Consider the following 23,282-nt stretch of genomic DNA (forward strand, 5'->3'; position numbering starts at 1 on the left):
AAACAGAAAAAAGAAGCTAATATAGCATGTATTGACTTACATTCAGTCTTCTTAGTTCTTTTTCTGGATGCAGATGGCATTTTCTGCCCAAAGTCTATTGAGATTGCTTTGGATCACTGAACCACTGAAAAGAACCAAGTCTTTCATAGTTGATCATTGCACATTCTTGCTGTTATTGTGTACAATGTATTTCTGGTTCTGCTTACTTTGTTCAGCATTGGTTCATGTAAATCTTTCCAGGCTTATTCATTAAACTATATATTATTTATATCCCTAGATGGGAAAATGAAATTTGTAATTCTTTACAATTGTATCTGTTACTCATGGATGAAAGGTGTGATTGTGAACATATCAAAGATGTGAAGATATCAAAGAAAAAGACATTAAGGGTTGGGAAAAGAACTGTACTGGAAGAAAAGGGAAGGTATAATGGAAATCACATTGATCATATGAATTAATTAGATCACATGAAGAAGCACAAAAAACCTAATAGAGAGAAAGAAAGGAGGGGAAATAAGCATTGTCTGAAGCTTGATCTCAGTTTTGGCTGGAAAGAAAGAAAAGGAAGGAGATGGTTTGAAAAGAGAGCAGAAACACTAAGAAAAAAAGGTAAGAGAAGAGGGGAGGTAGTGGGTGGGGTGGGTTAAAAAAACCAAAACATTGTTAAGACAATGGGGAGGAGGGGAATGATAGAAGATAAGGTAGTGGGTGGAGTGGGTCCCAAAAACACCAAACCCAAAGCAAAAAGGAATGTACATATAAAATAAACAAGATGTCTTACATGTAGCTGGGGAAAATTAAAAAATAAATCTTTTCTCCTGGATCTATTTTCCTTGTCAATTGTTTTTCCAATTAGATGTTACTTTTTTTCTATTTTTCCATTCTTTTGATTTTCTTTTACTGACTTTTGATATCTCATATTATTATTAGCTCTTTTTTTTTTTTTAAAGTGAGCTTTTGTAATTCCTTTTTCAATTTGGCCAATTCTGCTTTTTAAGAAGTTGTTTCCTTCAGTGTATTTTTGTAATTTTTAAGGAGTTGTTTTCTTTTTCCATTTTCTGTGTCTTCCCTGATACCATAAGAGTTTTTAATGTTTTTTGGTTTTTGCTCACTTTTCAGCCTATTTGTGATTGCTAAAATTGAGCATTGCTCTTGGAGTACAGAGGGAATTACTTCAAGATTCCTGCTGCACTGGGGTTACCTGGCTTAGTTTATATGGCTATGTCAAAATCTCCAGGCTTTCCAGGCCTGACCACTAGCTTGCTGTGTCAGACATCTGACCCCTTCAGCTGCTGGCTGGTGGATCGTGGATTATCAGGGCTCAGTTGCTGATCCCTGCTGGGCTAAGGGCTTTCTGCTGGCTTGCCTGAACATCACCTACCAGATTATGCTCCTATTTTACCTAACACAAACATATCTTTCCTGCAGTCTTTGAAAGTTATCTTGGGCTAAAAAATTGCTTTCACTTTGTCCTTTTGCGGATTTTGTCATTCCAGAAATTGAGGCATGACAAAGTTATTTTTAGGTTAACTTTTAAAAGTTCAGGTAACTTCTTGCCTTTTTTCTGCCATCTTGATTCTACCTCTACTAATTTACTAATAGCAACTAATTTCTGTTGAATTATTTGATTAGCTACATTTCAAGTGTATTCTAGGATATTAAAGTAACCCAAACCTCTCTCATTCTCCCAAAAAGAAATAGAAACCTGTGCTTCTCATTCCTATTCCCAATATATGAAGAAGTCTAAGAGAAGCTCTTCAAAAATCCATTAAAATGTCCTCAGTAATCACAAAAATTTTTGGAGACTTGTGGTAATTTATGTACTGTTGAAGCACAGCAGAAAGGGAGCTGAGTTCCTTCAGCCCTAATTAGTAACTTGCTCAATTTACAATTAATGTACTATAATGTTCTCTCTTGAGGTTTTCTTGGGGTCTCTGGAGGCAGCCTTCATTTCAGTTCAGTAATCATCACATGAGTAGCCAGGGGTTAAAGTCCAAATCATTTATTATCTCTTTCAAATTCTTGTCTTTTTTCCTGGGGTTTTCGCTAACTTTCTTGGAGGCCTTCTATAGTCTTAGTTGCAAGAGCTTGAGCTCCTGCCTCCTCCTCTGGCCTCTGAATCTCTCCGAATTCAAGAGTTTGTGCTTCAGCCTCCAGTCACAAAAAGGTGGAAGATGGGTTTGTTTGCATAGGAGTTCCTTTCCCCAATAGTTGACATTTAGGCATGGGGAAAAAAGAGTATTTTCCAAAGGGAGGCTCTTGGAGATCATGATTAAGGCAGCTGAGGCTACCCTCAAACTCCACCCCTTCCCAACATTTAAAATTTTCATGGATTATACTGATAACATGGGTTAAAATGTAGGTTCTAGAGAAACAAAACTAATAAATTTCACATTCTCCAGGTCATTTCCTTAAATAAGTTTCCCTGTTCATGAACCGGGAAAGGATTAAAACTTAAAATTCTGTTTGGTGGCTCAGAAGCCAGATAGTTTCCAAGAATCAAACTGAACATAGTCAATAGACTATTTTTGGAGTTCAATTAAATCTGGATTTACAAACTTTCAGTAGTCAAGTTCATTTTCCAATTAGTTTTAGTCTTAAAAGCAGCAAGAAAATTTATCTTTTCACTGCTACTTTTATAAATTAGAATTTCTTTTTATACTCAGCTTAAATTAGTCAATTAATATTCATTACATTCCTTATCAATAGAAAGAGTAGCTATTCAACTTCAATAATTGATGGGAAAAGGCAGGGAAGAAAGCACCTGGAGAGAAGTGGAGTTTGGAGAAATATTTTTTTAAGGGATGAATTCTCTTCAAAGAATGAACCAAGAAATGTTTTAAATGTTGCCAAATATTTCTAATTGTATAGGTTGCAACCTTCTAGCACATAAAATAAATACAAAACAAAATGCATGAAATTATTCATTTGTCCTTTTTGCTAGAAGATCTGACTCAGGATTCACATGGAGGGCCTATTCATAGCAATAGAATGCCTAGAAGCAACTCTGCCTTTGTGAAAAATCATCTTGAGTCCAATAGAATGAAGAAAGTTTTTCTAATAAGAATGAATACAAGAGGAAGGTTCTTCTATACGAATCCCACTTTTGAATTTAAGAGTTTCAGATGAAACTTCACAGAAAAGTAAACAGAGGTTAATTTAGGCTAGATATAATTATAAGGGGCATGATAATAAAGGATAGATTTAATGGCCTTGCTTTTGCCCAAGAGACTCCAATCAAAGATGCTATATATTTTTATACAGAACAAAGAACAAAAATCATCTAATCAGCCAGTATTGCTGAGCTGAAAGATCATTATTGGATGCCTCAAAGAAAATGGGGCTAGCCCTATAAATCATAAGATTTAGGGAATCTCTAGGGAATACTTTTGTAAATTTATCAGTCCAAACTATTCCCAGAGATCCTTGATAACTGGCAACTAGGGAATTCAATAATACCTCCCTAATTGTTAAAGATGGGACTGATGTGAGAACCCTGAAACTAAGGGGGGATCCCGAAACTCTCTCTCTCTGAAACTCCTTCAAGGAGAAAGTTTCCTGAAATTCTTGCCTCTATAAAAGACCCACCCGAGGGAAACAGGATAAGTAGCTTCATTCTGCTATCCTGAAAGACCGGCACCACCCCCATTGATAACACTCACTACTGATCACGCTCTCTATTGAGTTGAAAATCATTCAACTCCAAGATTCTCTATTTTGATTTCAACTTAAACTGCCCATATAACAAGTTTCCTTCAACCCAATTCCTTGTAGAAGATCTCAAAGCAGGAATCATGCCAGGCCAAGAGACCTCCCTTGGCATAGCTACCTGCAAGGGACTCTCTGCCTGCTGAAAGACAATCTCTTTCAGCATTACTCCCTCTTTATCTTTCTCACCTATTTCCCTAGCAAGACCATATTCACCTCTCTGTCGGGATTTCTCTGCTAGATATTTAATAATAAACTTCTTTTGCCAGTTTAACTTTTTGGGTTTGTAAATTCATTTATGAAGGATCAGCGCCACCAGAAGGGGTTCCCACAACTCTGCCCTGGGCTGAACCTCATCAGGACAAAGTCAGACCTATTGGAATTGCCCTGAATCACCCCATTGCTGAGAAAAGCCAAATCCATTATAATTGATCATCACATAATCTTGTTATGTGTAGTACTGAGTAGGTTCTGCTCATAAAGCAGTTTCTTGGGGTCTTGTAACTGAATGTGGGGGCTGAGAAATCTTTAACAGTAAATGTTTGATTTTCATACCTTTCATATATATATATATATAAAACCAATCATGTAAAAATTTCTCCAGTGAAAAGGGATTGTGAATAGAAAAAGTTTAAGCCCTGTTCATGTCCTTAAATTTTTTTTTTCCTTAAATTTCATGTCAGCCTATCCTTTTATACTTTCCCCTTTTTCTGGAAAAGTGAAAACTATGCTCTGTGCTAGTGATAATGATTAGATCTACTTACCTTTTCTTTTTGCCCAGTCCCTAATTTACAACTTTTTGCCCATTCCTTTTTTCCTTTCCTTAATTGTTTTATCTCCAAAGTTGGAAATTATTTCATTACTAATCCTCCCTTGAATCTACAGTATCTTTTAACCTCAACTCCCCATCCCCTCTAACTCCTGGATTTACTATTTCTATTCCCAATTCTTTGCGTGTTTGCATATTCAACCCTTTTTTTGTCTGATTCTGATGAAAGTGATGTTCATGTGACACCTGTTTCACTCACTTCCTCTATTTATATAATCCATCTTCCCTAGTTCATTCCTTTTCTCCTGCTTTTCCCCCTTTTTTCTCAAAATAATCTAAATAAAGCCACTCCCAAAACTCTAATTCTTCTTTAATCATAGAAGACATCTGAGAAGACTAATTTTTCTCCCATAAGAATCTCTTTGTAATGTCCCAGTTGTTCAAATATTTTTACTTTTTCAGGTTCCTTCTGATGCCTATTATGTGGCAGTGGATATCGTACTAATCCTAAATATGAGTCTTCCCGAGTTCATATTTGGTCTCAAATAGTTCCTACCTCTGTGACTGTGAGCAAGTTACTTAACCTCATTTGTCTCAGCTCATCTTTTGTAAAATGAACTGAAGATGGCAAACCATTTCAGTGTCTCTGCCCAAAAAACCAAAATGAGTCACAACTGAACAGCACTAAAACTCTGGTCTTTTTATCAGGAATGCTTAAATATCCTTTATTTCATGAAAGACTCATTTCTCCCCTTGCATAAGAATAATTTTAAGCTCTCTTTTGTTAGTTTTCAAGTTTTTTGATATAATTCCTTGGTAGTTAAAATTTCTTTCTGGCTTCTTGTATTTTTTTTCTTTGACATGGAAGCATATGGATTTTAGCTGTAATATTCCTGGCCATTTTTATTTGGAAGATGCTTTCAGGAGTTTAGTAGAAAAACTGCTCAACTTTGTTTTCTGGTTTCAGTAGAAAAACACTTTGATTTTGGCAGTGACTTTTACAATTCAACCCTTCATGGAAGAAATAAAACTACTTATATGTTTCTAGGGTCTTATCTTGCTTGGGCATACTATGGAATGGCATACGAGGATAAGTGAATAAATTAGATTAGTTTTTGGGTTTCTTTTTTCTTTCTGCAAGGCAATTGGGATTAAGTGACTTACCCAGGGTCATATTTGTGACCTAGGAATTGCCAATTGTTCCAGCCCAAATTTGAACACAGGTCCTTTTGACTCTAGAGCTGGTTTTCTCTTTGTTTACCATACAGCTGCCCCCCTAACTTTTCTGTCAGTGGCTCAACAATATCATGAGCTGCCCTATTTACCAAGTTAAAATGTGGAAAATGTGCCTTAAAGGCAAAAAGGGAAGCTCAAGCCCCCAACATGTAAATAGATTAGAAATGCCAAAATGACATTGGATAGCTAACTAGTTGCTAAATGTTTTTAAGATAGGTAGTTGAAGCCTATTCCAGTAAAAAAACAAGTACCTGTTATGGTTGAAAGAATATTCTTCTAGCAACAGAGGGAATTTTATCCCTCTATTAAGTGTCAGAGATTCCCACTTTGGAGGACAACTGTAAGCAGAATTCAGCAAAACATTACACATTGACCATTTTCACTGCCCCCATGACCCTAGGTCTAAAAGGGCAAACCAACAAAATAGAATTCTTAACCTCAGAATTAAAAAATGGGCTCAGGTTCAAATTCTAACACATACTGGCTGAGTGACCATGCACAAGTTGCTTAACTTAACAGTATCCCAGGAAACCCTCTAAGACTAAAGCTACTGAACAATTACTGATTGTATTGGCAAAGGGCATTTCTCACTAGAAAACATTAAAAATGGATACATTCCCCCCCCCCCCAAAAAAAAGAAAAATAATAAAGTGGCTTAAAACTGCTGAAACTAGGTGAATGAAACCTTTTACGAATCAGATTAGCTAAGATGACAAAAGAGGAAAATGACATATGTAGAAACTGTTGCTGCTCCAGTCATTCCAGAATGCAGTTTGGAATTATACCATGGATGTCACTTTTGTACCAGTAATAATGCTACTAGTCTTTACAAAATGACCTATTAGTACTTAAATATTTATAGCAGCTCTTTAGGGGTGCTCCTCTGTTAGGGAATGATTAAACAAAATATGGTAATGCATTAGAGAAATGTATTGAAGTTTTCCATAAAGAGGTACAATCTCTATTGGCTAGAGAGCAACAGAAACTCTTCCATTCCATCCAAATGAATGAGTCTCCATGAAGGTTTCCTAACAAAAACCATTACTGGGATCTTGCTGCAAGGGTTTATGTTAAGTGCTTTTCACCTCACAATTTCTGTAAAGTCCAAGTCCTTACAACTTAGATTCACTCTTCACATTACAAGATGACTCCAGCTCTGCCTAAGACTTGGTCTCACATTCTGATGTGACACTTCATCACATTCCATCTTGTTTTATAATTTTATCAAGGTCTTTCCTCCTCTACTAGACTTGTGAATAGGGATTCTAATTTTTCTATTGCTCAAAGCATAGTGTAAAGTATAATTAGTTCACTCAATAACTTAAAAATCTAAATATGAGAAAGTGGGAGGTGATGCAGGCCTAAACTAGGGTAAGGCAGTAAGTAACAAGTCAAAAGGATGAAAGGTTGAATGAGACAATAAAAGGGATTGGAACTAAGGGCTCTTCTTCAGTTAAGAGGGTGGGTCATTTAACTATGAAAGCTAGAGGCTTCAATAAAGCAAAGTGACAGAGCTGCTATAGAAACATGCTAGATATTATAATCACAAAATTATAATTATTACTAATTTATTAAAATTATAAATATAGAATATCTTTAATATTGAAATAAATATTATACAGGATGCCAGATTTATATGGTTCTATGACTTTCCTCATATATTCGGGTATGAGAATACAAGAAAAAATGAATAGTGCTAATGACTCGGGGTTTAGAACTAATAAAGATGATCTGGACACTATATTTTTAAGGGCAGCACTGAATGGTCAGTCATGGAATTCAATTTCCTGACTGTAGCTAGTACAGACCTTTTCTTTCAGATTAAACAACTGAGGGGGAGAGACATCATTCTCCAGTTTCATGATCAGTCACCAATCTCCATACAAAAAAAAATTTAAGCCTTTATTAAATAGTCTTGAGTTTAGAGAAAATAATGATAAAAGAGAAAGAAGCCAGGGGTCTACCTCTCTCACTTCATCTTCCTTCAACATACGAAATACACAAAAATCTATATATACACATAAGACAGGATTCAGTGGGCAGGATGGGGGGAACAAGGAGGAAGCACTCTCCGGGAATGGGCCTGTACCCAGGGGTGTTCCAAGACCTGAGTGAGGGGAAGTCGTTCTAAGGGATTATGCCTCAGCAGTTTAGAGATCAGGTCCTGGGCTCCAGAAGAAACAGATGAAGGGAATTTCAGGTCCACCTTTTAAAGTGGAGAAAGGAAAAGCATAATGAGATATTATTCAAACCAACAGATCTTTATCAGGCACCTATGACATTAGAGGAATTAAATGACAAATTTTGCCCAATCTGAAGCTACTCAGTTCCCAATCCAGAACTCATGCAACTTGTAATGAGAACCTTACTAACTCCCATATCCCCCCTTCCACTTCCAATCCCATGTGCCAATTGGGGCTGTTGGTGACTTCCATCACCCCAGCTTTATCCATACCTTGGTGATCCGTCTATAGGTCTCACTGTGAGAGGAACTTTCAAAGGGAGGATTTCCCACTAATAGCTCATAGCACAATACTCCAATGCACCAAAGATCCACCTTTTCATCATGTGTACGTCCTTCAATCATCTCAGGGGGAAGATAGTCTAAGGTCCCACACATTGTCTTCCTCCTAAATTGGGGAAGATGTTGGACAATGGTACCAGAACAAGAGGGATTCTCCATCCTCCTAGTTTTTGGCTAAAAGCAATGAGATGAGAGAACATGAACACACTAACAGACCAATTCCTAAGAGAGTGAACAAAGAAGAATTACTACCTTTGATCCCTCTACTAGATTCTTCCTTCTCTCTTTTTTTTTTTAAAGCTTTTTATTTTTCAAAACATATGCATGAACAATTCTTCAACATTAGCCCTTGCAAAATCTTATGTTCCAATTTCTCCCCTCTTCCCCCATGCCCTCCCCTCTATGGCAAGTAGTCCAATATATGTTACATCCAATAAATATATACATATTTATACAATTATCTTGTTGTAAAAGAAAAATAAAATCAAACCTGTTTAAAAAAAAAAAGAAGCAAAATAAAATGCAAGCAAACAACAAAAAGTGTGAAAATGCAATGCTGTGGTCCATACTCAGTTCCCACAATCCTCTCTTTGGGTATAGATGGCTCTCTTCATCACTGAACAACTACAACCAGTTTGAATCATCACATTGTGAAGAGAGCCACATCCATCAGAGTTGATCATTGTATAGTATAATGATCTCCTTCACTTAGCATCAATCAGTTCATGTAAGTCTCTCCAGGCCTCTGAAATCATATTGCTAATCATTTCTTATAAAACAAAAATATTCCATAACATTTATATCCCATAACTTTTTCAGCCATTCTCCAATTGATGGGCATCCATTCAGTTTCCAGTTTCTAGTCACTACAAAAAGGGCTGCCACAAACATTTTTGCACATGTGGGTCCCTTTTCTTTAAGATCTCTTCTGGGATATAAGCCCAATAGAGACACTGCTGGATCAAAGGGTATGCACAGTTTTGTTTTGTTTTTTAAATAATAACTTTATATTGACAGAATCCATGCTAGGGTAATTTCTTTACAATATTATCCCTTGCACTCGCTTCTGTTCCGATTTTTCCCCTCTCTCCCTCCACTCCCTCCCCTAGATGGTAAGCAGTCCTTTAAATGTTAGATATGTTGCAGTATATCCTAGATACAATATATATTTGCAGAACCGGACAGTTCTCTTGTTGCACAGGGAGAATTGGATTCAGAAGATAAAAATAACCCGGGAAGAAAAACAAAAATGCAAATAGTTCACATTCGTTTCCCAGTGTTCTTTCTTTGGGTGTAGCTGCTTCTGTCCATCATTTATCAATTGAAACTCAGTTAGGTCTCTTTGTCAAAGAAATCCACTTCCATCAGAATACATCCCTCATACAATATCGTTGTCGAAGTGTTTAATGATCTCCCGGTTCTGCTCATTTCACTTAGCCTCAGTTCATGCAAGTCTCTCCAAGCCTCTCTGTATCCATCCTGCTGGTCATTTCTTACAGAACAATAATATTCCATAACATTCATATACCACAATTTACCCAGCCATTCTCCAATTGATGGGCATCCATTCAATTTCCAGTTTCTAGCCACTACAAACAGGGCTGCCACAAATATTTTGGCACATACAGGTCCCTTTCCCTTCTTTAGTATCTCTTTGGGGTATAAGCCCAGTAGTAGCACTGCTGGATCAAAGGGTATGCACAGTTTGATAACTTTTTGGGCATAATTCCAGATTGCTCTCCAGAATGGTTGGATTCGTTCACAGCTCCACCAACATCCCCTCCAACATTCATCATTATTTTTTCCTGTCATCTTAGCCAATCTGACAGGTGTGTAGTGGTATCTCAGAGTTGTCTTAATTTGCATTTCTCTGATCAATAGTGATTTGGAACACTCTTTCATATGAGTGATAATAGTTTCAAATTCATCATCTGAAAATCGTCTGTTCATATCCTTTGACCATTTATCAATTGGAGAATGGCTTGATTTCTTATAAATTAGAGTCAGTTCTCTATATATTTTGGAAATGAGGCCTTTATCAGAACCTTTAACTGTGAAGATGTTTTCCCAGTTTGTTGCTTCCCTTCTAATCTTGTTTGCATTAGTTTTATTTGTACAAAGGCTTTTTAATTTGATATAATCAAAATTTTCTATTTTGTGATCAGTAATGGTCTCTAGTTCATCTTTGGTCACAAATTTCTTTCTCCTCCACAAGTCTGAGAGATAAACTATCCTATGTACCTCTAATTTATTTATAATCTTGTTCTTTATGGTCATGGCCATTTTGATCTTATCTTGGTATATGGTGTTAAGTGTGGGTCCATGCCTAATTTCTGCCAGGGTATGCAGTTTTATAATTTGAGCACGGTTCCAAATTGCTCTCCAGAATGGTTGGATCTGTTCACAGTTCCACCAACAATGTATCAGTGTCCCAGTTTTTCCACACCCCCCCTTCAACATTTGTCATTATCTTTTCCTGTCATCTTAGCCAATCTGAGAAGGTGTGTAGTGGTATCTCAGAATTGTTTTAATTTGCATTTCCCTGATCAATAGTGACTTAGAGCACCTTTTCACATGACTAGAAATAAATATATAATAGAATATATAAATACATATATATATAATAGAATAGAAATAAATTTGAGTCAATTTTCTATATATTTTAGAAATGAGGCCTTTATCAGAATATAAAAATGTTTTCTTAGTTTATTGCTTCCTTTCTAATCTTGTTTGCATTAGTTTTGTTTATACAAAAATTCAACTTACTATCATCAAAATTATCTATTTTGTGATCAGTAATGATCTCCAGTTCTTTAGTCACAAATTCCTTTCTCCACATATCTGAGAGATAAGCTATCCTAAGTTTTTCTAATTTGTTTATAATATCATTCTTTATGTCTAGATCATAAGCCAATTTTGACCTCTTCTAGAATTCTAAGACTTATCCCTGTCCCAGGATGGTTTCAAGACCTCTTTACTATGGTCATACCTAAGGGAGGGGGCATGGACAGACCAGCCGAAGTCAGCAATCTTGAGCTCTCCACGAAGTCCCATGAGTAGATTCTCAGGCTTAATGTCTCTGTGAATCACTTTCTTCCTATGGCAATAGATCAAGGCATCTGCCAGCTCCTCCATGATCTAGGAGCAGATGAGAGAATTAATCAGATAGATGCTCTAACTCACATCCCCACCCCTTAAGATCACTGTACACATCCTCAATTGTCCCTCAGAAATAACTACATCCTGCTCCCCACCACCCCTGGACCGTGGCTGTGCGTTGCTGGTCAAATGTATGGCTCTTCTGCAGCTCCTTGTATAATTCGCCCCGAGGCGCATATTCCAGAATCAGATAAACCCTTCGCCGGTCATGGAAATAATTGTAGAGGCGAAGTATGTTGGGATGCCTGGGGAAAAGAAGATAGGATGATTAGGTAACAATAGCAACTAACATCTATTTAATCTTTAAAGACTTATGAATTAGTTTCTTCCAGACAATACTGTGATGTAGACAGTGTAAGGCTGGGTACAGGTGTCCTCATTCTACATGAGATTCAGAGACCAAGCTCCTTTCACGTAATCATGAAGTAGGAGAGGGTGGGGAGAAAGAGGTGATTATCTAATGTGGAATCAGAAGTTGTTACCCACAAACCTAGGTGGCACTGGGCAAATCATTTTTATTGCAGGAGTCTTTATTCCTCTCTTCTAACCCAGATCTGCCTATAATAAATCCAAATCATATTTTTCACTTTGCCCTCACTCTTGGGCACATTTCTTCTCCGTCTCCACCCCACCTGTTAGCTCCTTGAGGACAAAGTGTCTTTTTTTGTGAGTGTGTGCTTATATTCCCAGGGTTTAGCACAATGCCTGGCATGTAGTAAGTGCCTAATAGTTTTTTCTTTCTATCTATGCCTCAGTTTCCTCATCTGTTAAATGAAGGGGGTTGGAATAGATAACCTCCAAGGTCTTTTCCAACTCTAATCCTTTAATTCATTCTCATTTCTTTTTAGTATGACATACTTGATACCAGGAAATAAGGGGCCTGACATGGTAAACAAATCATGTAGGTAATAGGGATAAAAACAAATTTCCAATGATAGGTCCCATACTGGGAAAACATATTGGAACAAACTGATAACAAATTAGTCCACAAATTTGCAGGAAAAAGGAAGGGATACATACAAAAAGTGGCCCAATCCTTGCCTCAGTAGAGACAAAGACAAGTTCTTAAGGAGAAAAATATTGGGATGATGAATGGTAGCATCTGGAAAAACATGGAATAAGTGGATAAAGTGGGATTCAAGGAATAGATGGCAGGAAGGGAAAGAGACATAAAGGTACTAGTTCAGAAAAGGAAGTCAGAAAAAAGAGTAGCTATAATGGGGAAGGGGAAGGTAGTTTCAGTATGAATTTGTCCATACCTAAGATGAGATTGGATCTCAATCTCTCTTCGAAGCTGGTGTTCAACACCTTCCTTCTCCATCTGAGACTTGAAGAGAACCTTCAGTGCCACAATGAACTGACTGTTCTTTTCCCGAGCCAGGTACACATTTCCAAACTTGCCCTTACCCAGTGGCCGCCCAATTTCAAAGTCATCAATTTTGAAATGACGCCTGATAGAAAAGAGTAATTACCAGCTTAGAGGGAATCTCTCAAGTCCATCTTTATTCCTCTTCCCATACTGTAACCAGGCCTCCCTCTCATTACAAACTCCTCTCCCCCCATGTAAGATATCCCATCCCTAGATTTTTCTGAGGTTTTACTTCTATCCCCCTCAGGTGAACATATCCCAGCCCCAATTCACACCATGTGCCCCCAACCTTATGAATTCATCCATATTTAAGTAAATATCTGATCCTTGGGCATGGCATACTTACACCTGGAGATTCAATTTCACATTGCTGCCATCCACCCCTATCCTGCCAGGCACAGCTGTCAAAATAAACAGTCAACAGACTTTTTCTCTCTTTTTCTGATGTGAACATCTGTCCAATTGCAAACTCATATTACAGGACTGTATCTTCCCCCACCTTATGTCACCTTCCACCTCCAGAGTACACCCCCAAACTCCTAAGTACCTGCTGGCTGATTGCTTGAAGACTCTAGAACAGCTCTAGAACGATTCATGAGGAGGGTTGAAGATGGAGTGGCTAGCTCTTTCCGGAATATCCTTAGGGGCAGGGCATTCAGGCTGGATTGAGGCTGGAGAGAAAGGCAAATTAGCATGAATTTGGGAGATGGGCCTATTCATGCATGTGTGCACTCATGTGTGTGTGTCAGGCAGTTATGTTCCTTTGTTCCTCATTACCATGTAAAAATGTAGAGAAAAAGTAGCATCTCTATTTCAGCTCCAGTATGCTTTCCTTCCTCATTTCTGGATAATCACCTTTTAAGGATGTTACATAATTTATGCTTTGGTTAGAGGCTGAACCAGACGACTTTCAAGACCTTCTCTTTTCCCTCCCTTCCTCCACCCCAGGGCAACTGGGGTTAAGTGACTAGCCCAGGATCACACAGTCAGGAAGTGTTGTGTCTAAGACCACATTTGAACTCAGGTCCTCCTGACTTCAGGACTGGTGCTCTTCAAGACAGCTTTCAACTCTATAATTGTGAACACTGGATTCATAAGTGCTGCTCTTAACACATATTTATCTAGATAACATGAGTCACAGATTATTTTCATCCTAAATACTTAAAGACAAAAAAGAATTTGTTCTTGGGAGAGGCAAATGAAGGAATTGATGAAATTGGTTTTATCCTGTGTCCAAAGGCAATAAGAAACATCATTTTGTGGCACATCTGCTTGTTTCATGTTGCTGTGTTCACAAGAAGCATCTACAAAAAGACCATGAAAAAATGTAGCATATGTGACAACATTTGTTGCTGAGAACCAAGTAAATAAATTCTACAAATAACTATAAATTTTAATTTGCACTACAATACATTATGCTATAAAATTTAGTTACATCAGAAGATGGCAAAAAAAGTTAGAAAACATAGTTCAAAGATTATGAAAAAAAAGTCCAAAGGTTATTTATAGCCTTTACTAAAGCTTCACACCCTATACACCATAGATACAATCTTCAAGTCGAAAGTGAGCAAGTGTTAGATATGGCAAGCACCAAATAACATCACAAACATGGACTACTTATATGATAATAGAAAGGGAGTAGCTGTCAGGAGAAATTTCTGAATCCACTGTGTACAGTTAAAAATTTAAATCAGTACCAAAAGAATAGAAAGATATTGCATGTGACTAATTTTGACAGTTCCAACCAGATCTATTTAAATCAACTATTGGAAGATGAGCAAAAGAAAAGTTTCTGTACCAATAAATCTTTGATTTCATCAATGGAGGCATGTCCTTCATTGATACAGATCATTCCTCATCCATGTGTTCATATAAATTTGACACAAGGGCATTTAAATATATATAAGTTTAACAAAAGTAAATAAATCATCAAGAGATGAAAAGAAGTTAGGAATCCCTGCAGCCAGGTTTGTAAAACCTTTGTGAGGAAACTGGTGGAATATTGTGAGAACTGCCTCATTTGAAGAAAAAAGGACAATGGAGGAAAAAATTAAGAGAGCTTGGCAAAAAATACAATTAAGTCAGGTTTAGAAGTACTCAAATTGGGGATTTCCATTAAAAACCATTTTCTTTATCAGAGACAATGAAGCCACCATTTTATCCTAACCCTTCCCAGCCCCTGCCCCCGCCCCCCCGGGCAATTGGGATTAAGTGACTTGTTCAGGGTCACACAGCTAGGAAGTGTTAATTAAGTGTCTGAGGCTGGAGTTGAATTCAGGTCCTCCTGAAAAAAAAAAAACACACAATTGCAGAAAAAGACAAGATTGTTTAATTTCTTAACCATAAAAAGTGTGATTCAGTAAAGCAAAATGTAGCCTTAAATATTGTCTTCCAACAATGGGGCATGCATTTTTCAAAATCATATGAGATTCTTTCAAAGCTGTAAAAGAATTTTGTTTTACCTTTTGATTAGTAATAATTGAACAAGGCATTAAACAGAAACTTTCAATAAATATATTTGTCACTGAAACATCCACAGTAGAGTTGAAATGAAAGACAGATTTCTTACAGAGGGTAAAAGTCATTCAGATGCTTATTTTTTTTTTTACCAATTACATCAAAATCTGAACATTTCAGTCTCCTTCTTAAACTTAAGAGTTTAACCTAACCACATCATAAATTCACTGAGTGAAGCATGCCTACTGTCTATTAATTAATGGATGAAAACACATTTATTAAACACTATCTACATATATACCAAGCACTGGGTATATAAAAAGAAAAGACAGGCGATCCTTGCTCCTAAACAATATAATTGGTGAAGACAATATATATAAAACTTCAGCTGAAAGGTGGATTAGAAAGGCGTGGTAGTCCTTTGGGAGAATGAACAAAGCAAAGGGCAATGCCCTGAGGATTTCTAGAAGGCATACATATCTTGGCAAAGAATTGCCCTAGTATTGAGTAAGAAGAGGAGGAAAGTAGACTGGATTGTAGGGAAAAAAAGCTTTTATCAATATTTTTCCAGTCATGCTTTATCACGGTGAGCTATGGAAATAAGCATTGTAGACACAAGTAGGCTGCAACACATTAACAGTGAAGAATTACGTAAGAGAGGTGTAGAAAAGGATTATCAAAGAGGTATATAAATAGAAAAGGAGATGGACTAGTCATGTAACACTGGCATCCACCAATGGAGAGATCTTGAGAGCACCCTTGTTGAAAGATTCAGAATAGGGGTTTTTCACTTGGGAGTCTATGTACTCAAAAAAAATTCTGAAAAATAATTTGTTTTCTTTGTAATCCTACATATTTTATTATATCCACTTAAAAAAAGAAGAGGTCCAGAGTTCATAAGACTGCTAAAGGATTAAGAACGCCTGAGTTAAAGATCTGGATAAGAGCCTCACAAAATGGGAAGGTAGGGGTAGGTGGATTGTGAGTTGATCCAAAAAAATGGAATTGTCTCTTTCATTTCCTACTCCTCCCTCACTCCAACCCCTTACTCCATTGGGAGAGGCTCTCAAAAACTCTGACTAATATAGTTTGGAAGTGTGAGAGTGAGAGTGAGTGAGAGAGAGAGAGAGAGACAGAGAGAGAGAGAGAGAGTATAAACATGGGAGAGACTACAAAAAGAACTGCGTTATAAAGTACCCAATAAACAAAATATTTTTTTTGTTTTGTCTTTTGCATAAGTGTATACTTATTTATAATAGAGCAAGGGCTCCCTGATTGTGGGAAATGAGAGAGATAGAGAGAGATTTAGTACTACTGACCATGTTTTCATTATACTGGTGGACTAAGTTCTTTTACTGAGTCACATTCTTGTCAATTCTTGTTAATATTGTAATAGTTTAGGATGGTGGTCATGAGGTCAATATAAATTTTTTTTCATTTACATGTTTCCATTATTTAAGTTTACTGAAACCTTAGTAAAATATTGATTTCATAAGTACAGCAGTAAGTTCCTATCTCCAACTAAGGTGTCTTTTTCCCCCGTCCCAGATCTGTAAAAGATGTAATAGTTAACTAGGGATATTAAACTTAAATTCTTAAAAAGCTTTAAAGACATAACTAAGCAAAGTTTGCTTTATAAATTTCTCACAGTGATGAACCTTTCGCTTACTTCATCAAAGAGGATCTCAAAGTCCTACATAAAATCTTTTAAATGAATTTACTTTGTACTTGATGACTTACAACAAAATTCTGCAACTATTTAAAACCCAAAGGTTGAGGATGCTGTGTTACTCGGGTCTTTTAAGTGTAAATATGGGGAATAACCCACCTCCTACACCCAATTCAAAATCAAGAATGCCTCATTTTACTAAAAGAATGGTGTGTATAGTTCTTTTTAAGATATAGAACTCACATAGCAAAGATGTTTTTATATCTAGCTTCACATTACACAGCCTTCATGATATGTATTAAAGAATAAGTAGACTCTTCATAACATTTGGGCTAATGGTTCCACTGAATGGGATGGAGTATTGTGTTAAGATCATTTCTTTTTATCTTTTTACCAATTTAGGATTCATAAAAACAAATTCTTATAGTACTAAGAGATGTTTTGTGAGAAAATCCTTCAAAATGCCTACCTCAAAATTTTGTTATGGATATCTCCTTAATAATCTATTATATTGCTATTATACATTAATTTACTTAAACCATTCTTAAACCTGTCTTTATTTATAAAACATAATCACCTTGAAAGCAGGCACTCTTTTTGTATTTTTCTTTTTTATCCCCATCTCAGTATCTTGAGGAAGTGCTCAAAAAGATGCTTTTTGGATTTAGCTTATAGCATCTCTTGTTAATTCTTGCTATGTTTATGAATTGTAGCCAATTTACTGCAGCATAGCAGGATGTTTCAAGTTTACCAAACCAGAAATCTCTTAACAGATTGATGGTAAATGATCATTTCCTTGGGAAGCCTGACTCAATCATTAATCGTGTTTTCTTTTTTCCATAGCTTCATGGCATTTCAAAGCAATAAGCCTTATAGTGACTTAATCCTCAGACCTATTGGGGAGTCCACTGTTTTATTTTTATTTTAGAAAATGATCATTAAATAATTGTTAATATTGGGGGAAAGAATTTATCCCCTTCTAAAACCACGCCAGAATCTTAGAGACATTTCTGATAAAATTGGATTTTCTCCTCAATATTGTTCAGACAACACAGGTGGGAAGCCCATTGTCTTTTACACTGATTTGGGTGGAGATACATTCTTAGACTGCCCAAGACTGGGGTAATTTGTAAATAATATCCATTCTTTCTTATTACTTATTAACCAATCACAATCAACTGCCACCCTCAGGAGCATCCACTTTTCCAAGGGCATTTAGGAATCTTTGGTATCAAAGAGTCACTGACCCATTTAATTAATTATTGCTATCATGATTAATTACTCGAGAAACTTTCTCTCTCAAACCTTTAAAGCATCATAAATTTTCAAAAATCAAATACAATAAAATTAACCAGAGATCCTTGAGAGTAAAGCCAGGAGTCAGAAAAAAATTACTCTAGGTATATTTCTCTCAAATGTCATATATGAAATTCCCACAAATTTCCCTTACCAAGGATGTGCTGTAAGATCCTAGATGGACATTCTCCTTCTCTGACATCTTGCAAAGGAAAAGGGGGTGGAGGGAATTCTGGGCAGGAGAAAGAAACAGACCAGAAAGATGAGAGGCATAATGGAACAATAGAAAACATACTGGATCAAGGATTCAGGAAATCTGTGTTCCCTCTCAAACTGATTCTAACAAGAGTGTGATGTTTGGGTCTCAATTTTCTCATTCATTAAACAAGGGGACTGGATTGGGTTATGATTTCTAAAGTCCTCTCTGTTATGTATAAACTGAGCTATTTAATCTTAATAATAATAATGACATTTACATAGCATTTAGTAATTCTTTTAGTAAAGAACCTTAAATAGTTTTCATATGCATCACCTTAACAACTTTATGGGATAAACATTACAGATTTATCTTTGCTGTTTTACAGATTAGTCAACTCAAGATCAGAATTTAAGTGATCTTCCTCCCGTTCCCACAAGCATTAGAGGTGGAATTCAAACCCAAGCCTCAAACATCATACAAAATACTCGATTTCCCCATTATGCTATACAGATTCCGACATTCTCTCTTATCAGTGGAGCTGATTAAAGTCCTCTATTAATGTATATGTCCATTCTTCCCTTGAATGGCTCTTTAACCCCACTAAGACCATAGGAAAAATATAAGATGTGCCAAGAAGTAATTAAGTATTTATTAAATGCTCATATGGTAAATGCTATTATGACTCCCCACTTCAAAGCTGAAAACACTAAGGCCAACAGAGACTAAGTGACTTGCCCAGGATCACGAAGCTAGTATCTGAGTCCGAATTTGAACAAAATTCCGGATGCAGCTTTATCCATCTAGCCAGCAGAGAGGGGACGGGGATTGGGGGGGAGAGGGATGACGAAGAAGGCGGGGAAGAAGGAAAAGAGGTAAATGAGTTGTCTTCTCCCGAAACTGTGCCCAATATCCATGTGGGATGGAAGCAAATCACATCACAAACGATCATAATGGCCATATAGGTAAAACTGGAATATTGTTGTGATAGAAGAGTCCTGAATATTAAGTCCTGGCCCCAACCAGGAAGGAAATGGCCAAGGCTGACGCCCGACGAGTTAAAAATAAATGAAAGATACCAAGTTGGGGGAAGGGAAGAGGAGAGGAAGTGAGGGAGGGGAGACGAAGAAAAGGAGGAGAGGGGAAAGTGAGAAAAGAGGATGAGCTGGAGAGGATAGGGAGGCCAAAGAGGATTATAAAGAGGCGAGGGCAGGAGGGAGGAGGGGCAGCTGGTATGGCAAGGACTAGCCAGTGCGAGTAGTCGAGAACAGCCTGGATAGCGAGAGAAGGGCTCTTTAAGGGCGGGGCCATAGTCCCCTCCTGTTGCTCCCCTGAAAGAAGGAATGCCCCATGGCCCCTCAAAAGAGCTCCTCTCGCCTCGGCCGCCATTGCCTCTTCCTCTTCAGGACTCTCTTCGCCCTGGGCAGCGCAAGCCGCGAGTTCGAAGAGAGGCCAATGCATTACCGTAGCAGAATGCGCGCGAAGCCCGTTAACAGACTTGAAGCCTTGTGCACGGTGCCAGGCGCTCTCTCTACTCCAACCTCCCAGCCCTAGTGCCCGGCAAACCACCAGATCCGCTCCCGTACGCAAGCGCACAAGCCCGCCAGACCCCTGGACTACCTAGAGTTCAGGTCTCCACTGCTCTTCAGAGTAGCCACCACCGCAGCGTAAGAAGACGAAGCTGTGTCCGGTGCCGAAGGAAGCTATTTCGAATATCCCGCCCCAATTGTATTGGTTGAGCCTCCCATCTCTACTCCGCTCTCATTGGCTGAATCGTACCAAGCCCGAAAACAAGAGTTGGAACCCGCCTTCTGGAGGAAGAGACAATGGGAGAGGCAGGAGCCCGATGTTAAGGTGAGTGACGGAGACAGCAGCCAATTAGATAGAAGTAAACTGAAGCTGGTGCTCTAATTTTTTTTTTCTCTAACAGTGCTTTAAAACGCCAGGGAAAAGCTAGGGAATAGGTTTCCCCGACATTTTTTTTTTTAAAGGATTAGGAGTTTGCTAGGACCCGCGTGGAGTTTGTAGGACAGTGTTTCTTATTGTGCATAGTAATGGCAACATTATAACAATAATCAACCGTAAAAGATCTGTTCTAGACTGATCAATACAATAATTCACAACTATTTAAAAAAATACTGGATATTATAAAGAACTGATGCACAGAATGCAGATTGATGCATTCTCTCTACCTCCTCCCCACTAATACGAAAATACTTTTTGTTTATATGTACGTAACATGTGTGTTTAGAGGTATACACATACATATGTGTGTATATGCATACATTTGTATACAACATATTTGTATACATACATATAATAAGTTTCTTATTTCTTGCCTTCTTAAGGAATGGGGGAAGGAATGGAGGGTGGGAGAGAATTTGGAATTGAAAATAAAAATAAAATTAAAATGTATCAAAGTTGTTTTTCTCTTTAAAAGTTTCTTTCCACTCCGACTATTTCTTCACACCCCCCCTCCCCAAGGCGATTATGAAAACATAAGAGAGCTCTTAAGGGATCTACCACATTCTCTCAATACTTTACAATTTCAGGGGGGGGAAATGATTTAAACTACATGTCCCATGATGCTTTAGAATGGGAAAGACTTTCTCCTTAGAGAGAAGCCTTGGTGAGGGAAAAATTCAAACAATGCAGGAGGGGGGTGGGAGATAAGAGATGGAGATGTCGGTACGTGGCTAGGTAGAATCGACAAAAGAGAACAGGGAGGTACCATCCCCATAGGATTTATCCTCCTAGATCCCTTTTCCCATTATATTTTGCAAACAATCGGGCATTTACCTAGATCAGGCAGCTGAATACAAAGCCACATAATTGATAAAAATAAGGAGAGAGAAATAAGGGAGGAGCAAGCGGAGCTTTGCAGAAATAGCCACAGGATTGATTAAGGTTTTGCAGGACCATGCTTATAAAACATAGCCCAAGAATTGCAGCCAAGTTCTTTACCATTCTCCTTGAGTGAATTATGTAAGTCTTTATATCAAAATTTGGAAGGCAGGAGAATAAGAAGCCAGCAAAACCACCCGAGTTTTTCTCCCATTGTACAGAAAATAATGGGAAGTTAAAGACACCCACAAGGATTTGGGCAGGGAAGGGGAGAATGTGAAACTGTGTTCCCTTTAAAAAGGGAGACTCCAATCTCAGGCCCTCTTGGGAAGCATATCTCCCCAGACTCCAGAGTCTATGAGAGACAGCATATCCTGGCTGGCCTTTTCTAAAGCAAATCACCTCATTGATTCCCTTTTCAGGAAATTACAAATTCCAGAAGACTTCAAAAGTGATTTCCCATTCATTTGGAGATCTAGGCCTGGGGACTTTGGCCTTCTTTTCAACCTGAAATGAGAGCCTCAATATTCCCTTTAAAGAGCAATTTTAAACTCACTTCTTTGCAGAATGTCCAAAGCAGGACTATGCCTTGTCCCTTGATATAGCTGCCTGTCAGGACCTTGCCCACTGAAACGACATTCTCTTCTCAGTACCAGCTCCATTTCCCTAATAGGACTTTGTTACTATGAAGTCAGTCTGTTAGCAAACCTGACTTCTCATCCAACAATAAACTTCCATTTTTGCCACTAGAGCCCCATCAGGAAGACCTATCTAGTATGACAGAGAATCCTCAGCCTGAAAATGACACTGATGAGGTGTAAGAATTGAGGGGGCAAGAGATCCCCTCTGGTAGATGTCACAGGTCCCCAAAGTCTGTGGCAAAAAGGGATTTATTTTCACTAAGAAAACAGCTTTCTTAATGGGCAAAGAATCCTGGAAGGATAGTTTTGTGAAAAGTCTTGGCATACAGCCTAGATATATTGGGGCTGCTTTGATCTTTGGTGGGGGAGAAGGTCTTATCACCAGATGAATCTGGGAGACTGATTTTCAATTCAATTCAATTCAAAATTGAATGAGATTACTTCTCTTGGGAGTATCCTTCATGGTCAAGAGAGTGTGTCTCTGGGCCTAGGGGAAAGTTTGAGACCCCTAATCACCTTTCCCCCTCAGATTAAAGGGAACATAATCCACATCAAGGACTCTCTAACCCTTCCCCTCCCCCCAAGATCTCAGTTTATATCAATACTTAGGAGATCTGGGTTTGTTTTGATGATTCCTATGGAAAGAACATCTACTCCAGCTTGGGGGGCACTAGACAGAGCTTATTAAGAGGCAAGAGCAAGCTACCATAAGTTATACCCTAGAGAATAAGGAGAGATGAACTCTTGCTATGATTGTGTTGTGAATTATGAGCCCTTTTGAGATTTTCTTGGAAAAGATGCTGAATTGTTTTGCCATTTCCTTCTCCTGCTCATTTTATAGATGAGGAAACTGAGGCAAACAAGGTCAAATGACTTCCCCAGGGTCGCACAGTGTCTGAGGCAATATTTAAATTCAGTTCCTCTAGGCCTAGCACCATATCCATATTACCACTCAGCTTCTCATTATGGGGGTGTGACTAGTGCCAACCTAGCAGTTGGCTCTAGTGAAGTCCACTCAATGTTACTTTTCTTTCAGAGCACAGTGCTAGGAAAATCTCTATCTAAAGTTTAAGTCTCAGTCCCTTTGAACAGTAACTCCTTGTCCCCTCCACAAATGGAGAAAAAGGGAACCCATTACAGCCTTCTGTATGTTTTTTTTTTTTTTTAACGTTTAACTACATTTTGATATCACTCATACCTGGTAATAAATTAAATGGTCCTTAACAGTAATTTTGCAGTTTGAGATGACAAGAATAGAATATGCCTTCTGGGAGAAAAGAATTTCTCTCAATTTCCAACATTAAGGCAAGCCAATTGGAGAGTTTCTCCAAATGTGGTAGTTAATTGAGATTATTCAAGCATATAGAAGACTAATTGAAATTAAAGAGAAAGTGAATAAAGACATATGACAATA

The 23,282-nt window shown here is 37.8% G+C and overlaps 1 protein-coding gene across 2 annotated transcripts; it reads right to left on the reverse strand.

Moving 5' to 3' along the window:
- Positions 1 to 7,590: 7,590 nt before the first annotated feature.
- On the reverse strand, positions 7,591 to 20,119 carry AURKB (aurora kinase B). Of its 2 annotated transcripts, XM_051995730.1 has the most exons (9): positions 20,004 to 20,118; positions 18,342 to 18,419; positions 13,313 to 13,436; positions 13,112 to 13,166; positions 12,656 to 12,847; positions 11,503 to 11,641; positions 11,227 to 11,375; positions 8,169 to 8,343; positions 7,591 to 7,919 (listed from the first exon to the last, which is right to left on the reverse strand). In XM_051995730.1, the coding sequence occupies exons 2-9, from the start codon at positions 18,387 to 18,389 to the stop codon at positions 7,746 to 7,748; spliced, it is 1,056 nt and encodes a 351-aa protein (XP_051851690.1). In that variant the 5' UTR covers positions 18,390 to 18,419; positions 20,004 to 20,118; the 3' UTR covers positions 7,591 to 7,745. The 2 variants fall into 2 exon arrangements, with proteins under 2 accessions (XP_051851690.1, XP_051851691.1); XM_051995731.1 differs by lacking the exon at positions 18,342 to 18,419 and having other exon boundaries at positions 20,004 to 20,119.
- Positions 20,120 to 23,282: the final 3,163 nt, after the last annotated feature.

The sequence above is a fragment of the Antechinus flavipes genome, chromosome 4 (assembly GCF_016432865.1).
Source record: "Antechinus flavipes isolate AdamAnt ecotype Samford, QLD, Australia chromosome 4, AdamAnt_v2, whole genome shotgun sequence".
Taxonomy (NCBI): Eukaryota; Metazoa; Chordata; class Mammalia; order Dasyuromorphia; family Dasyuridae; genus Antechinus; species Antechinus flavipes.